The 17,695-nt window shown below is 37.4% G+C and overlaps 1 protein-coding gene across 5 annotated transcripts in view; it reads right to left on the bottom strand.

Moving 5' to 3' along the window:
- CCDC150 (coiled-coil domain containing 150) overlaps positions 1-17,695 on the bottom strand; it is a 94,473-nt gene that overhangs the window by 29,226 nt on the left and 47,552 nt on the right. For 4 of the 5 annotated variants that reach the window (XM_070458482.1, XM_020891813.2, XM_020891812.2 and 1 more), the window contains exons 14-15: positions 14,605-14,718; positions 7,734-7,817 (exon numbers count right to left, since the gene is read on the bottom strand). In XM_070458482.1, the coding sequence (XP_070314583.1) occupies positions 7,734-7,817; positions 14,605-14,718 (198 nt within the window). The remainder of the gene's footprint in view (positions 1-7,733; positions 7,818-14,604; positions 14,719-17,695) is intronic. The other variant, XM_020891815.2, reaches the window with a different exon arrangement.

Below are 17,695 nucleotides of genomic sequence, written 5' to 3'. Positions count from 1 at the left end.
GAAAAGAAAACTTAGTCTCATGTGTTTATAGTGCAAGCATTCTAAATGAATGCTATTAAGAAATTTCCTAGGTTTTTTTTTTCAGTACGTGTGATAAATTAGAAATTAAGTAGGACAAGCCTATACTGTTAGCTCCTTCATAGTTTAGATTGAGTTTCATAACTGAAACAACCTGAACCACCAAAGTTATGTATTTTGACTTGAAATATGATAATATCGTCATAAAACTGATAACTTCAGCACAGCACTCTTAATAATATTCATATAATTCCATGCAGCAATTCAAGCCAAAGAAGCATTAATACAGCAAACGACATGGGTGAATCTCTCAATTATAATGCTAGGTGAAAGAAACAAGACACAAAAAGCATATTCTGTTGGAATTATATAAAGTTCAAAACAGGTAAAACTGATCTGGCTAAAGAAGTCAAGATGGTGGAGAGTAAGGAGGGAGACTGACTGCAGAAGGTATGAAATGAGTTTTGGGGACATTCTGTTTCTCATTCTGAGGGCCGGGCACACGGACACCTTTACTTTGTGAAAATTCCCTAGTTGTACCTTATGTACTTCTCTTTATATTATGGCTTAATGCGATTTACTAAAACAAAACTCTTACATAACCTTTAAACTAAGATCATAAAACCAGCTGCCTGGTTTTATAATAAGGGGCCAAGTAGCTAACATAATATTTGAATCCAGCTAGTGTAAGAGTGATGCAACTAATGGTAGATTAGTGAGCATAAAGCACTAATGGACATACATTTAAAGGCTAGGAAAAAAGTGACAGAAATCTTTCAGACCTATATAGTAACAGCCCATCTATCCATCACTCAGCATAAAAAGAATAAAACATACAAACATACCTCTGTGTAGCCTAATCCAACAAACTTCTTCCTGCCATCCTAGAGTTTACTACTATTCTGAATTTGGTGTTTATCATTCCTATTCCTTTGAAATAATTTTACTATAAATGTATCCCTAAACATCCATGGACAGAGGATCCTGGCGGGCCACAGTCCTACAGCCTGGGGTCACGAGGAGTCAGACACAACCGAGTGAGTAACACTTTCACTTTTAAAACATCATGTAGTATTATTTTATGAGGTTCGTCTACTTTATAAGATTCATAACACTGTCATTCTACATTCTCTTATACAGAATGCTTTCTAAACTTTCAGGAGAAATTTGAGAGAATCCAGTAAAATTCAATTTACGTACACCCTGAATGCATGGTAAGTCACTTCAGTCGTGTCAGGCTCTTTGTGACCCCGTGGACTGTAGCCCACCAGGCTCCTTCTGTCCATGGGATTTTCCAGGCAAGAACACTGGAGGGCGTTGCCATTTCCTTCTCCAGGGGATCTTCCCAACCCAGGGATCGAACCTGTGTCTCTTATGTCTCCTGCACTGGCAGGCTACAACCCAGTAATTCTCCTAATAATTACAGTTAGAGACTCTTTGGATGTGAGTACAAAGACAAGTATAAGAATTTATCATACAAGCATTGCTTGTAAGCAACTGAAAACTGCCTAAATATCCATCAACATAAAGGATAAATACATTTGGACATACTTAGACAATGTAACAGTATACAGCACAAAATATCAAATCAAAATCAAGTTTGAATGTGAGGCAGCAGTTTCTGACAGTCTATATTAACATCTGAAACCCAGTATTTATATTATTAAAAATGCAATCTCTTATCTAATATAGTTGATACATAATATTTTAATTAATTATAATCCAATTGAGAGAAAACAAACTATTTTGATTATGTTTAGTATGTAGCTCTTTTTTTAGATTACCTGGCAAGAATAATGTATCATTTACAATAGCCAAGACATGAAAGCAACGAAAATGTCTATCAACAGATGAATAAAGAAAATGGTGCATGCATACACACACATACACACAATGGAATATTACTCAGTCATAAAAAGAGCAAAATAATGCCATTTGTAGCAACATGGATCACCCTAGAGATTATCAAACTAAGTGAAGTCAAACAGAAAAAGAAAAATAACATAGATATTTATATGTGGACTCTGAAATATGATATGAAAGTGAAAGTCACTTGGTTGTGTTCGACTCTTTGAGAACCCATGGACTGTAGCCTGCCAGGCTCCTTTGTCCATGGAATTATCCAGGCAAGAACACTGTAGTGGGTACCCTTCCCCTTCTCCAAGGGATCTTCCCAACTCAGGGATCGAACCCAGGTATCCCATATTTCAGGGAGATTCTCTACCACCTGAGCCAAATATGATAGAAATGACATTATTTAGAAAACAGAAACAGACTCACAGGTATAAAAACATAAAAAAAAACACAAAACTTTCTGGTTACCAAAAGGGAAAGTGAAGGAGGTGGCTAAATTAGGAGTTTGGGATCGGAGGATGCAAGCTATTGTGTATAAAACAGATAAACAACAAGGTCCCACTGTACAGAAGAGGGAACTATATTCAGTATCTTGTAATAAAGTATAATGGAAAATAATATGAAGAGGAATGTGTATGTATAACCGAATCACTCTCTGCACACCAGAAAGTAACACACAACTGTAAATTAACTATATTTCAATTAAAAGAGTAATGTGCTATACAGGCTTCCCTGGTGGCTCAGGCGTAATGACTTAGCAACAACACCGCCACCACCAATATGCTATATGAGAGCACTTTCCCTTGGGCTGATGAGATCAGTATCTTCGTAGTGTTTCAACACAAAGCTTGACATAAAAACACCAGTGAATCAATAGCTTCAAAAGTGTTTCAGCTTTCAAAGACTATCAAAACACTTTGGCCCTTATTATAGGAATATAGGCAGAAAAAATGCACGTATTTTCCTTAAGATTATAAGGATAATCTCAAACATGTAACTGAGGTTTAAAATGTTAGATAAGTAACATCAGACTCACTAACAAACCTTAAAATGTAATCCACACCCAGAAAAGGTTTGGCTTCAAGTTGCCTATGAGTATTTGTGATTTTTCTCACACACATAAAAATATACTTCATTTCTCCTGGGAAAGCTAAAAGAAGGTCAATATTCTGGGCCACAGCTTCTATGAGAACATTAGTTTCACAAAGGAGAAAGTTCTTTTGTGCCTGTAATAATCTAAATATCCAGCCTGTTACAGTCTTTTCTAGTGAGAAAGTAATTGAGAGAGGTGTGTTTCCCCAGCTCACTTCATAGGTAAGATGAAGCTCAAGAAAATTAAGACTTGTGCAAGATTACACAAGTATAGATTATACTTAAATGTATCATTGCCTCCAGAAAGTATTAATTAAAAGCATGCAAATAGTGGTCAAACAGCTCTCCTGTTTCTGAGCTGGATCATGTCTGCTAACCCGATGGCTAAGTCCCTTGAATAGATAAGATTAACACTGAGGTGCATGGCAAGTCTCTAGTGAGATTACTTATTCTATCAGCTCTATAGCTGCCAAGCCTAACCAGATATTGCTTCATAGCATTCAGTCCAGTGCTCAACTATGGCTGCATATTGGAATCACGGCGGGGGGGGGGGGGGGGGGTTTAAAAAGTATTGAAGCCTATATAACGTACTCTTTGAGATTCTGATTTAATTGCTCTGGACTGCAAGCCTTTTCATGGGGATTTTTCCCCTTTTATTTTGAAAATGTTTAAACATACAGACACCTGCCACCCAAATTTAAACATTCACATTCTTATACTCGCTTATCATATATCCATCTATCACTTCTTTTATGTATGTAAAAAACTAATTTTTTCAAATAATTCATTTGAAAGTAAATGGCAGACATCATACACTTCCCAGTATGAGGTGGTTTTAAAATTCCCCAGAGGACTCTATTGTGTACCTGAAGCTAAGAAGCATTAATTCAGACTTCAGTGTTTCTACCAAAGTTGGTTTAAGGCAGACTTAATCATATTAGTGGCAAGTTTCCTGCTCTGTGGATACTACAGAGGCAAAACCCACATTAAATTAAAGAACAGTGGAATTAAAGAACAGGGGATTAAAGAATCATTTTATGCATTCAAGTCAATTGCACTGCCTTGAGACCTAATTTCCAGGATTATTTCTTTTTAGGAATGTTAGAAAAATTCAGCAAAAAAGAAAATATATGTGATAAAAACCAAGATGGTGGAGTAGGACAACACTGAGCTCATCTACCCTTACAAATAAATCCAAAATACATCTATATGTGGAGCAGCTCTCGTTAAAAACAAATGAACCTGGAGAAAGACGTCTACAATCAAGGCTATAAAGAAAGACAAACACAGCTTGGTAGGAAGGGAGACACGATCAGGTCAGGATGTGTGCCCCTAGTAGAGACAAAGAAAAAAAAAGCGCTATCACAGGATCAGAGATCCTCCCTGGGGATTTGGGGGCTCATGCCACATATTAGGAATCCCAGTTCTGGGGACCAACACTGGAAAGATGAGTCCCATTAGCTGGTTTGAAAATCAGTGGGCCATACCAGAGATTTGTAAGGAACAGACCCCACTCCTAAAAGCACACGCAGGCTTGCTTACTCCTAGGAACAAGGCAGAGGAAACCAACGGAATAGCCTGGGGTCCCAACAGGTGCCGAGCCCACACCAGACGCCAGCTCCAGACCCTCTTGCTCTGGAGCAGCTCCCCACTGGGGCAAAGGCTGGCACTGTCAGGGAGAGTGAGCAACTGGGGGAGATGGAGCCGATCAAACCCAGCCCTGTGCCTGAAGAGGGGGAGGGTAACCGCAATCAGGGTGTGTCAAAGTGGGGGCGGGGGCCGAAACTACAACTCCGACATGTGGGGACCGCCCCAGCCTGCAGGCTCCTGCTCTTCCCTCCTGCCCCAAAGCAGCTCCATACCAGCGTGAAGGCTGCTGCTGTGGGCGTGGGGAGGAGCACACACAACGCGTCATGGACCAGGGATGTATTGAGGTGTCTTTTGTTACTGGACGTTACTGACCAGGGGCACTGCAACAAAATGGCAATGAGTACACACTTTTCAATAATCACTTTACAAAGAAACGCATTAAATGCTCCAATCAAAAGATACAGGGCAGTTGACTGGATAAAAATCAAGACCCATTTATACGCTGTCTGCAAGAGACTCACCTCAGAGACACACACACACACAGTGAGAGGATGGAAAAAGACAGTTCATGTAAATGGAAGAGGAAAAAAGGTGAAGTAGCAGTAAGCAGAGCAGATAAAGCAGACTTTAAAACGAAGTCTGTAACAAAAGACAAACGGCACAAAGGGATCCACAGAAGAATTGGATTTATGTTCACCAACATACATATGCCTAAATAGGTACATCTAAATAGGAGCATCTAACTATATAAAGCCAATATTAAAGGCCGTAAAGGGAGAGAATGACAACAGGACAATCACAGTACGGGACTTTTAACAGCCCTCTTGCATCAGCGCACAGATTTATCCAGAGAGTCCATGGGGTCGCAAAGAGCCGGACATGACTGAGTGAACTGCGCTTGGAAAACTGGACCACTAACTTACACCATTTATAAAAGTTAACTTGAAATGGATTAAACTTGAACATAACACTTGAAACCATAAAACTCCTAGAAGAAAATATAGAACACACTTTGACATATATTATAGCAATCTTTCTTGGGATCTGCCTCTTAAGGAAAAGGAAACAAAAGCAAAAATAAACAAAGAGAGACATAATTGAGCTTAAAAGCCTTAGCACAGCAAAGAAAACCATTGACAAAATGAAAAGACAACCTACTAGATAGGAGAAAATGCTTTCAAATGTTATGACTGATAAGTGGTTAATACTCTAACTATATAAGCAGTTCATACAATTCAATATAAAAAATCCCAATCAAATTTTTAAAATGATCAGAAAACCTGAATAGACATTTTCCCAGTGAAGACATACCGAGGGCCAACAGGTGCACGAAAAGGTGCTCAACACTGCTTATCATCAGGGAAATGCAAATAGAAACCACAATGAGATATCACCTCACACCTGTCAGAATGTGACATCAAAAGACCACAAATAACAAACGTTGACAAGGATATGGAGAAAAGATAACCCGAGGGCAATGTTGGTGGGAATGTAAATTGTGGTATAGTGGTGCCTCAAAAACTAAAAGAACTAACACACAATCTAGAAATTCCACCAGGGTATGTACGTTAAGAAAATGAAAATACTAATTCAAAAAGACATAGACAGTGTTCAGAGCAGAACTATTTACAATAGCCAAGATACAGAAGCAACCTAAAGGCCTATCAACAGACAATTGCATCAAGATATGGCACACACACAGACACACACACAGTCAGACACACACACACAGTCAGACACACACAGACACACACACACACACACACACACACAGATACACACACACAGTCAGACGCACACAGACACATACAGATAGACACACACACACAGACACACACACAGACACAGACACACTCAGACACACAGACACACACACACAGACACACACACAGATACACACACACACAGTCAGACACACACAGACACATACAGACACACACACACAGACACATACAGACACACACACACAGACACACAGACACACACACAGAAACACACACAGATGCACACAGACAGACACACACAGACACACAGAGACAGTCAGACACATACACAGACACACAGACAAACACACAGACACAGACACACACAGACACACACACAGACACACACACAGACACACTCAGACACAGACACACACACAGACACAGACACACACAGACACAGTCAGACACACACACAGGCACACAGACAAACACACAGACACACAGAGACACAAATACAGACAGACACACACAGACACAGACACACCCAGACACACAGACACACGCACAGACACAGTCAGACAGACACAGACACAGACACAGTCAGAAACACACAGACACACACAGACACAGACACACAGATACACACACAGACACACACACACACACACAGATACACAGACACAGACAGACACAGACACGAACACAGACACACACAGACATAGACACACACACAGAGCAGGGTATTACTCAGTCATAAAAAAGAATAAGATCTTGCCATTGCAATAATATGGATGGACCTGAAAGATACTGTACTCAGTGAAATGTTAGACAAATAACTGTATGTTAGCACTTATATCTAAAACCTAAAGAATCTGAAGAATCAAAGGAATGAAAATAACAAAACAGAGACAGACCAATAAATACAGAGAATAAACTAGTGGTTTTCAGTGGGGAGAGGGATGGTAGGAGGGGCAAGACAGCAGTGAGGGATTAAGAGATACAAACTATCATGGATAAAATAAGCTATAAGAATCTGTTGTTCAGCACAGGAAATATTGCCAATATTTTATAATAACTTTAGAGTATGATCTATAAAAATACTGAATCACTGCTGTATACTCAAAGCTAACATAATACTGGAAATCAACAGAACTTCAATAAAAAGACACAGAACATAGGCTTTCTACATTGGCAGCAAATAACTATGCATAAAATAATTATAATAAAGTTTCATTCTGTCACAGAATGAACCTTGGGATCACACTTTTAGGTTTCAGCATTATTTTATAAGTGTGTAAATAGAGGTCAGCTGGATTTGAATAAGGGACCAAGCTTATGGAGGTTTAAAAACTTGTCCAAAGTTACAGAATTGGTAAATGACCAAGCTAGGTCCTCTTCAAAGTCCAGCAATATTTAACTTCACCACTGGCATTAGAAAATTAGAAAAAAAAATCAGAAAATGAAATCTCATACCTGAAGTTTTCCCTTTTCATAGGCCAGTTTATTTTTACTGTCAGTAATTTTTCCCAAGACGTTTTCCACCTGTTGTTGGGCAAGCTAATAAAACAAACACAGGTATCAGTATCTCTAGACATAGAATGAGTAATCATTTTTCTTCTTAAACAAGCATTTATACCCTTACTATTTCCACAGTGGTAAATCCAGGATTCATATTTATTTGCCCCTGCTGCCTCTTTGTCCTTCTTTAGGCAGCTGATCATAGTGTAATATGCAACACATGTGTGTGTGTTAGTCGCTCAGCTGTGTTCAACTCTTTGCAGCCCCATGGGCTGTAGTCCACCAGGTTCTTCTGTCTGTGGAATTCTCCAGACAAGAATACTGCAATGGGTTGCCATGGCCTTCTCCAGGGGATCTTCCTGACCCAGGGATCAAACCCAGGTCTCTCTCCCACATTGCAGGCAGACTCTTTACTGTCTGAGCCACCCAGGAAGCCCTGCAACACACAGGGGAACTTCTAATGGAAGTGTGAGCGCCTTAAGAGTCACAGAGTTTGTTTTTGTTTCCTAACCCTATTTTTGTTACATAAATTATCCCTTTGTAGTTGCAATCTAAGCCAGATGTGGATGGTTTTATTAGTGGTTACAGATAGGCAGTTTGAGGATTACATGCAGGCAGCCCTCTGTATCCATAGGGTTCCATATCCACTAGTTCAACCAACTGCGGATGGAAAATATTCAGGAAAAAAATAATTTCCAGTTAGTTCCAAAAAGCAAAACTTGAATTTGCCACATATGGGCAACTGACAACTCCTTACAATAGCATTACATCATGCTAGGTATTATATGCAATCTAGAGATGATTTAAAGTATATGGAAGGATGTGTCTAGAATATACGCAAATATACCATTTTATATAAGAGACTCCAGTATCCACAGATTTTAGTATCTGTGGGGGTCCTGGAACTAATCCTCCATGGATACTGAGGGATAACTGTAGCTCCTTAAGAAAATGGTGACAACCACTTGGACAACAGAAGACACTTCAGTTACCATAGTTAAAAGGCAGTGAGGGAAAAAAAAACTGAAAAAGCAAAATAAATGCTTGTTGGAAACATTATTTGACAAAGTACTCAACACAATGTTACCTAGGAAAAACATTACTGAAGCCTCTACATTTCACGAAATTACATATTTAATCATTAAAAACAGCTTTAATGATGACAGTTATTTTTTTCCTTTTTCCTCACCTTGTCAGAGGAAATAAGTATAAAACAGATTCTCTTGATTACATTTTGGACCTTATTGGTATACTTGAGGAACACTACTAGTGACTGAAGATGGAAATTTTTACCTTCCACAATCAGTTCCACTGTTGTATCCTAATAACAGAAAACACTGATATTTGCCATTAAGTGAAAATCATCTTCATAAGTTCATGGTAGGGATAACACACACATTCTTAATCACATAGGCTAACTAGCTGCACTATGGGTCATTGGCAGTTAATTTTGAGTTCAAAGTCTTGTTAATGTTGGTAAATATCCTATACTGACAAAATCATTATTTCTGGCTTATATTTGCTTAATCTGTGAATAACAGAACAAGGCTCCTTTTTAGCATTTAAAGCCAAAGAATTTACATTCAACTTTAAGCAAGTTTTAAAGATAAAAACATATATGTTGGAATATTAATTTATACAAGAGACGTTCCTCACGGTCTTCAACATAGCCAATCTGTGGTGCACTCTATTTCATCTTATATATTGTGAATATTTTTCAAATAAAAGTAAAAACACATTCCAAACTAGATTACTATATAACATGTAGCTCATTTTTTCCTCTGTTCAAATATTTTCATGATAGCATATAAGAGATCACATTAGTCTGAAGCACTGTCTTCTTCTTGGTAGTTGCCTCAACTAGAAGAATTAAGCCATTTCAGACACTCTAGGCTTAAAAAAAAAAGATGAAAAAATTATAATGACTAGTTCTACTATAAAATTATGTACATTCAATATAAAAATGTATACCCAATATTAGGGATCAGTGGGTTACTGACTAGTATGGCCATCCAGGCATTTGTCACATCAGATCAATATTTATTTCATACTTATTTATACATATTCATACTTTCAGTTTCTTAAAGTTTCACTTTTAATCACTGTGTGCTGCTCCCACCAAGGCAATTTTTTTAAAAGCATTAAGACCAATTAAGTATTAGTTACAAAGTAACCTAACAGAAATGTAGATTGCTAGCAATAAACAGGAGGCTAGTAATGATATATTATCATAACATTAATTTTTTTCATTTATGTAAGACATACCATCCTCCTTTAACACAACATTTTAGAAACTATGATCTAAAAAACGTAAAATCATCCCACAAATGAACATTTGGGGCTATGTTTTGATCAAGTCTTCAGCAGAAAATATATCACAAGGATGGCCAATAACACTACAAAAACAAAGCTACACCATACAACTATTGAAATAAAAGCTTAACTATTTAAAATTTAAAATTCAGCTCCAAGTCCTATAAATCAAGCATTGCAAAGTGTAGATAAAGCTTATAAAAAATCAAGAGCTAGATTTAACCAAAAATGTGCTATTACACATAAGAACACTCAAAAACACTCTGTGTTCCTGGTATGTTGAAGACTTTTATTTTTTTAAAAGAACTTGGACAGTCTGGGTCTCTTACACAAATTTTTAAAATAATGGTAAAATTTCTCCAATAAAATTTCCGTTTTTAGGCAAAGGCATAAATAATTCTATTAATCTTTTAAATAAACTTTAGAAATAATGTCCTCCTTTTTTTGCTAACATAAGGTAGATGTTAAGGCAGTAATTTAAATTATCATTTAAACAGGCCCTAGACTTAAGAAAATTGATGGAACACCAGAAATTAGAAAGAGACCATTTAAATGAGTGAATATCTCAGATTCTGAGTTGTGGAATGATGAACTCAAACTATCCTTTGTTTAAATAATCTTAGCAATATACAAGGAACCAGAATGAATTGCTAACATTCATTAGATCACAGAAAAAGCAAGAGAATTCCAGAAAAACATCTATTTCTACTTCATTGATTATGCTAAAGCCTTTAATTGTGTGGATCACAAAAAACTGGAGAATTCTTAAAGAGATGAGAATAGCAGACCACCTCACCTGCCTCCTAAGAAACCTACATGCAGGTCAAGAAGCAACAGTTAGAACTGGACATGAACAACGGACTGGTTCAAAATTGAGAAAGGAGTACGTCAAGGTTGCACATTGTCACCCTGTTTATTTAACTTATATGCACAGTACATCATGCTACATGCAAGGCTGGATGAAGCACAAGCTGGCATTAAGATTGCCAGGAGAAATATCAATAACTTCAGATATGCAGATAACACCACTCATAGGGCAGAAAGCAAAGAGAAACTAAAGAGCCACTTGATGAAAGTGAAAGAGGAGAGTGAACAAGTTGGCTTAACTCAATATTCAGAAAACCAAGATTATGGCATCTGGTCCCCTCACTTCATGGCAAATAGATGGGGAAACAATGAAAACAGTGATAGACTTTATTTTCTTGAGCTCCAAAATCACTGCAGATGGTGACTGCAGCCATGAAAATAAAAGACACTTGCTCCTTGGAAGAAAAGCTATGACCAACCTAGACAGCATATTAAAAAGAAGAGAAATCACTTGGCCGACAAAGGTCTGTATAGTTAAAGCTATGGTTTTTCCAATAGTCATGTATGGATGTGAGAGCTGGACAATAAAAAAAGGCTGAATGCCAAAGAAGCAATGCTTTTGAACTGTGGTGTTGGAGAGTCCCTTGGACAGCACGGAGATCAAATCAGTCAATTCTAAAGGAAATCAACCCTGAATATTCATTGGAAGGACTGATCCTGAAGCCAAAGCTCCAATACTTTGGCCACCTGATGTGAAGAGCCAACTCATTGGAGAAGACCCTGACGCTGAGAAAGACTGAGGGCAGGAGGGGAAGGGGGTGGCAGAGGTTGGGACAGTTGGATGGCATCACCAACTCAGTGGATAAGAGGTTGAGCAAACTCTTGGGAGACAGTGAAGGACAGGGAAGCCTGGCGTGCTGCAGTTCATGGGGTCACAAACAGACTTGACTTAGCGACTGAACAACAACAACAAAGCTATTTTACAAGCAGATGGGTAAGTAAGAATTTTATCCTATTAACAACCAGTATGACATGGGCCCATGCAGATGGAACCGATCCTGTCACCCTCACAAGTGTACACTCACTAAATGTCATCCGAGTTTTAAGAACGAATATATTTAATACATTGTTTAATTTCAAGTCATTAAAATCCTAGTTGTATATGGAAATAATTCTGCTTCTTTCTGGAGCTACCACTTGAAAATGTATGTTTAAAATACCAACAAAAAGTGAGGAGACTAGTCATTTAATTTGAACCCAGAACAGTAAACTTCCCACATTTGGATCTTTTCTCCCTTCATGATGGCCTGTGGTAATGGACTTCATAGGAACTCACTTGTGGCTGTCAAAGGGGCGGAGGGAGAGTTTGAGGGATGGAGGGGAGTTTGGGGTTAGCTGATACACACTGTTATATACAGGACAAACAACCAGGTCCTACTGTACAGCACGGGAGCATTCTGTCATAAACTGTAGTTTGGAAAAGAACAGGAAAAAGAATACATGACTCACTTTACTGTGTGGCAGAAATTAACATTATAAATCAACTATACTTCAATAAAAATTTTTAAACATTAGTCACTAAAGGCTGAAATGGCAAACACAAACCTAACATAAGGAAGTGTGAGAAGGAAACGAGCATGGTGTTTACACAGGGATGCGGTATGCTGGCCCTGTGACTGGCGCTTGACTCACAATATCACACTTGAGTCTCAGTCTGGCAAGACACACATGACGCTCTTTGTGTTCTACCCAGCCAAGGTTTCTTAAACACCTGTTACCTATGGGCACTGTGCTAGGCAGGGGAGCACAGTGACAAGTCACTATTCTTACACCGTAACAGGAGGAAAGCAGAGGCATGAAACAGGTCAGTTTCTAACTTACGAAGTTACAGTAACTGTTTTAATGAGCACGCACAGCAGGCTCTGGGAACCCTCAGGGGAGTTCCACAGCGAAGGTCCCCTTGGCACTGAGGGCCACAGAGGCTAAGAACCTGTCCAGGTCACACAATGAATGAAGCCATGGGTTAAAACGGGATCTGAATTTAAATCTATGGTGTGGCATATAAGACACACCCTCATACGCACATCTCTAAAAATAAGAGGTAATGCTAGAGGGTAGTTTTTATTGAGGATTAAGTGTTAATTTTTAAAGAACAAAAACATACTGCCAGCAATGAATGGCAATAGGTTTAATGATATAGCTCAGATTAAAAAAAAAAAAAGTCGTAAAATATCGACCTCTTTCCTCAAGACTCATTACAGCCAACTGCAACACTTCCAGGCAGGCCTGGTTAGCGATTATGCAGAGACATGTAAGCTGGAATTGAGGTATGGGTAATTACTGCGAGACCTTAATCAAGAGGTGTGGTGAGCAGGCAAGTATCAACACTGACCAAGTGACCTGTAAAATCTGTCAAAGTTACTAACAGGATAAGACCACAGGTCTGCTCCCTGGCAGTCCAGGCATAAAAGCCATGCACACTGAGAGACAAACCTGGTGGGTAGATACGCCCAGCTGAGGTCTGCCCAAAAGCAAAGGACAAGGACAAATCTTTAATTTTGAGGGAGAGAGGGCTGGCCTGAGATAGTACCAGGATTTAGAGCTAATGCACCCCGTTCCTCTGAAAGGAGCTTAACAGGCTTTTTCCAGGGATAGTTGAGATACTAAGAATTCAATAAAAGTTAAAAATGTGCTACATGCTTTACATGTATTAACTTACTTAATCTCAACAACCTCCTAATAATAGTATTATCCCCATTTTGACAGATTAAGAAACTCAGGTTCAGAAAGGTTAAGGATCACACCCAAGGTCACAGCCAAAATTGAAACACAAATAGTCTGGCTCCAGAGGCATGAAAACTAACAGGAATTAGATTTAGTTTCTGTAATTTTCCTAGTTTGCAGTAATGAGCAGTTTATGACAGAGCTTGGAAGAATTTAGCTCAGATTAAGACAGACTTCACACCTTCTTTGGAATTCTGAAAGCTGAATTACATACTATAGAAGAAATAGATAATTCTTAAGTATTCAAAAGCACACAGAAAACGTACTAGCTGTTGAACAGAACAATCTCTTTAAGTCTCCTTCACCTGGAGGTGTTGTAAGACCTATGTTTATTTGTAACGACTTCCCTGGTAGCTCAGATGCTAAAGGGTCTGCCTGCAATGCGGGAGACCGGGTTCAATCCCTGGGTGGGGAAGATCCCCTGGAGAGTCCAAAGGACGAAGGAACCTGGGGGGCTACAGTTCATGGGGTCACAAAGAGTCAAACACAACCAAGCGACTTCACTTTCACTTTCTTTTTCATTTATTTGCAATGTAATGACCTTGTCAAACAGCTTCAAGAAATCTAACTTACTACTGATTTCCCAACAGATAGAACTGTCGGGGTAAAAAAAATACAAGTTTCTTTCTCACAATTTATGGAAAAGAAATTATTTTAAAATGTTAGAAACACTGGTACTTTTCACCACTACAGATCATCTGTGTAGGCAGGTGTTTAACAGCTGCTTTCAATCCTCGTTCTCCTAAATCTATCGCCTGAATACTGCAGGGCTCTCTGACATACTTGGCCTGCTAAGTTATTCAGGACATGTGATAATCATCAAAACACAAACAAATGAAGAAACCCATCCCCTAATTATCCTGATTTGTAAAGAACTCTTTAGTCATTAACTCCTACTTTAGACTGACCTTTTTATACCCACCCAGTGGTAATCAGAAGATGCTTGCTCAAGTTCTAGGGAAGCAATCTTATCTGTCAGCTGCTTATTCTTTTCCTCTAGAGTCTGCACGTTGCGGGTTAATGCATTTATGTCTACCTTTGAAAAACAAAGGGAGAAAAGAAATCTATGCAGATCCAAAAATACTATCTTGCCTTTAAAATGACATTTTTAACCATAAAATAAATGGTATCTTATGAACACGTTCCCCTGCTTTTCTAGTTGTCTTTAGCAGGTGGGTTATAACAAACTGCATAGCGTGCATTTACCAGAAGTCCTTCTGGTGCTTGGTACTTATTTAAATATTAACTCAAGCATATAAATACAGATGTAAAAATAAATCCTCCAAAAAATATTAGCAAAATGAACCCAGCAATACATAAAAGGATAACAAATCAGGACTAGTGAAGTTTATCCTGGTAATACAAAGCATGTTCAACATTCAAAATTAATTAGTATAATTCACACCAATAGACTGTAGAAGAAAATTCATATAGCCATCTTAACAGATAAAGGAAAAGCATTTCACAAAATTCTTATTAATTTATGATAAAAACCTAGTAACCCAGAAACAAAAGGGAATCATCTCTACCTGATATAGTATATCTATAAAAAACCTACAACTAATACCAATATTGGTGGAAGACTGAATGTTTTCCCCTAAGACTGGGAAAAAGGCAAGGACATTTGCTCTTGCCATTTCTATTCAACATCAAACAGGAGGGCTTAGTTGGTGCAATTAGGTAAGAAAAAGTAACAAAAGACATGGAGACTGGGAGAAATAAAACTGTCTCTACTTACAATAGACACGAGTTTCTATATTCCAAAAAATCTACAAAAAAGGTACCTGAGTAAGAGTTTTAGTAAGGCTGAAGGTCACAAGGTCAAATCAATTGCATTTCTATATATTAAGAAAAGAAACTGGAAATTTCCTATTTCTTAAAAGTTCCATTTATAACATTATCAAAATCCACGAAATTTTTAGGTAAAAATCTAATAAAAAAATCCAATATTTGACATGCTGAAAATTACAGAATACTGACAAGATAAATCAAAAATCTAAATAAAATGGAGAGATATATTGTGTTCCTGTATGAGAAGATTCAATATTGCTAAGATTTCAATTCTATCTCAATTTAAATCATGTGGGGTAATATTACCAGCATCCATTCTTTCATGGGGTCTGGATTGTGAGGCTATAAAAATCACCCTACAAAAAATATTAAGGTGCGGTCTTCAAGATGAAATAAAAGGGCATTACATGATAACTGGAATCTACACAAAGAAATAAAGGGTACCAGCAAATGTAGCAACATACAGGTATAATATACAGCTATTTTTTCTTGTAACTCTGTTATCTATAAATAAAAAATATACAGTAAAAGAAAGATTAAGGGAATTAAAACAGTTCACAAAAATATCTATTTAATACAAAGGACGGCAGTAATGGAGAAACAGAGGAACAATAAAGTATATAAAACATTAAAAAAATAGTATAGTGGCAGATGTAAATCCTACCTTATGGGTAATTATGTTAAAATACAAATGGATTAAACACTCCAACAGAGCGAGGCAGAATGAATTTTTTAAAAAAACCAACTATGTGCTGTTCATAAGAGACACACTTTAGATCCAAAGACACAAATGGGCTGGAAATAAAAGGATGGAAAAAGATATATAGTGTAAATAGTTACCTGAAAAGAAATGGTGTGTCTACACCAACATTAGACAAAGTAGATGTTAAAACAAAAATCTGTGAGGTAAAGGACATTGTATATTTAAAAAGGGACCAATCCATTAAGAAGATAACATTCGTAAATTAATACACATCTAACAGAGCCCCAGTGAGGCAAAAACAATAAAGCAAAAATTGACAGAACTGAAAGGAGAAATAACAATTCAATAGTAACAAAGACCTCAATAATAAATAGAACAGTTAGAAGATCAATGAAAAAACAATTGATGACTTCAACACTATGAAGCAACTGAACCTAACACATCTTTATAACTCCTCCACACAACAGAATACACATTTTCCCCAAGTGTGTATGATGCATTCTCTACAACATACCAACATGGTACAACTATAAAAAAGCTCAATATATTTGAAAGGACTGAAATTACACAAAGTATGCTTTTCAACCATGATGAAATAAAATTAAATCAATAAAAGAAGGAAATTTGGAAATTCACACATATGGGAAATTCAACAACGTATTTTTAAATAACCAACTGGTGAATGAGAAAATTACAAAGGAAATTAAAGAATATCTTGAGATAAATGAAAATGAAAACTTGATAAACAAAATGTATGGTATGCAGTTAAATTGGTGCTTAGAGGGATATCTTTAGCTGTATAAACATATTTTAAAAAGGAAAAATATCTCAAATCAATAACTTAACACCATACACAAAAATTAACTTGAAGTGAGTTAAAGACCTAAATATAAGATCAGATACTGTAAAACTCAGAGAAAAACAAAGGCAGAATACTATTTGACATAAATAGCAGCAATATCTTTTTCAATCCATCTTCTAGAATGAAAGTGAAAAGTGAAAGTGAAGTTGCTCAGTCGTGTCCAACTCTTTTCGACTCCATGGACTGTAGCCTACCAGGCTCCTCTGCCCATGGGATTTTCCAGGCAAGAATACTGGAGTGGGTTGCCATTTCCTTCTCCAGGGGATCTTCCCGACCCAGGGTTTGAATCTGGGTCTGGCGCATTGTAGGCAGACACTTTACTGTCTGAGCCATGAGGGAAGTAATTGAAACTAAAGTAATTATCCTCCAATTAAAATAAATTTAAAAAACAAAAATATACAAATGGGACCTAATTAAACTCAAAAACTTTTGCATAGCAAAGGAAACCATAAACAGAAAGAAAAGAACTTAGAGAATGGGAGAAAATATTTGCAAACAATGCAACTAACAAGAGATTAGTCCTCAAAATTTACAAATAGCTCATGTTGCTCAATATCAAAAGAGCAATCTAATAAAAAAAATGAGCAGAAAACCTAAACAGACATTTCTTCAAAGAACACATTCAGATGGCTAAAAGGCACAGGAAAAAATGCTCAA

Source organism: Odocoileus virginianus, chromosome 30 (assembly GCF_023699985.2).
Source record: "Odocoileus virginianus isolate 20LAN1187 ecotype Illinois chromosome 30, Ovbor_1.2, whole genome shotgun sequence".
Taxonomy (NCBI): domain Eukaryota; kingdom Metazoa; phylum Chordata; class Mammalia; order Artiodactyla; family Cervidae; genus Odocoileus; species Odocoileus virginianus.
This window is presented reverse-complemented; position numbering and strand designations above follow the sequence as displayed.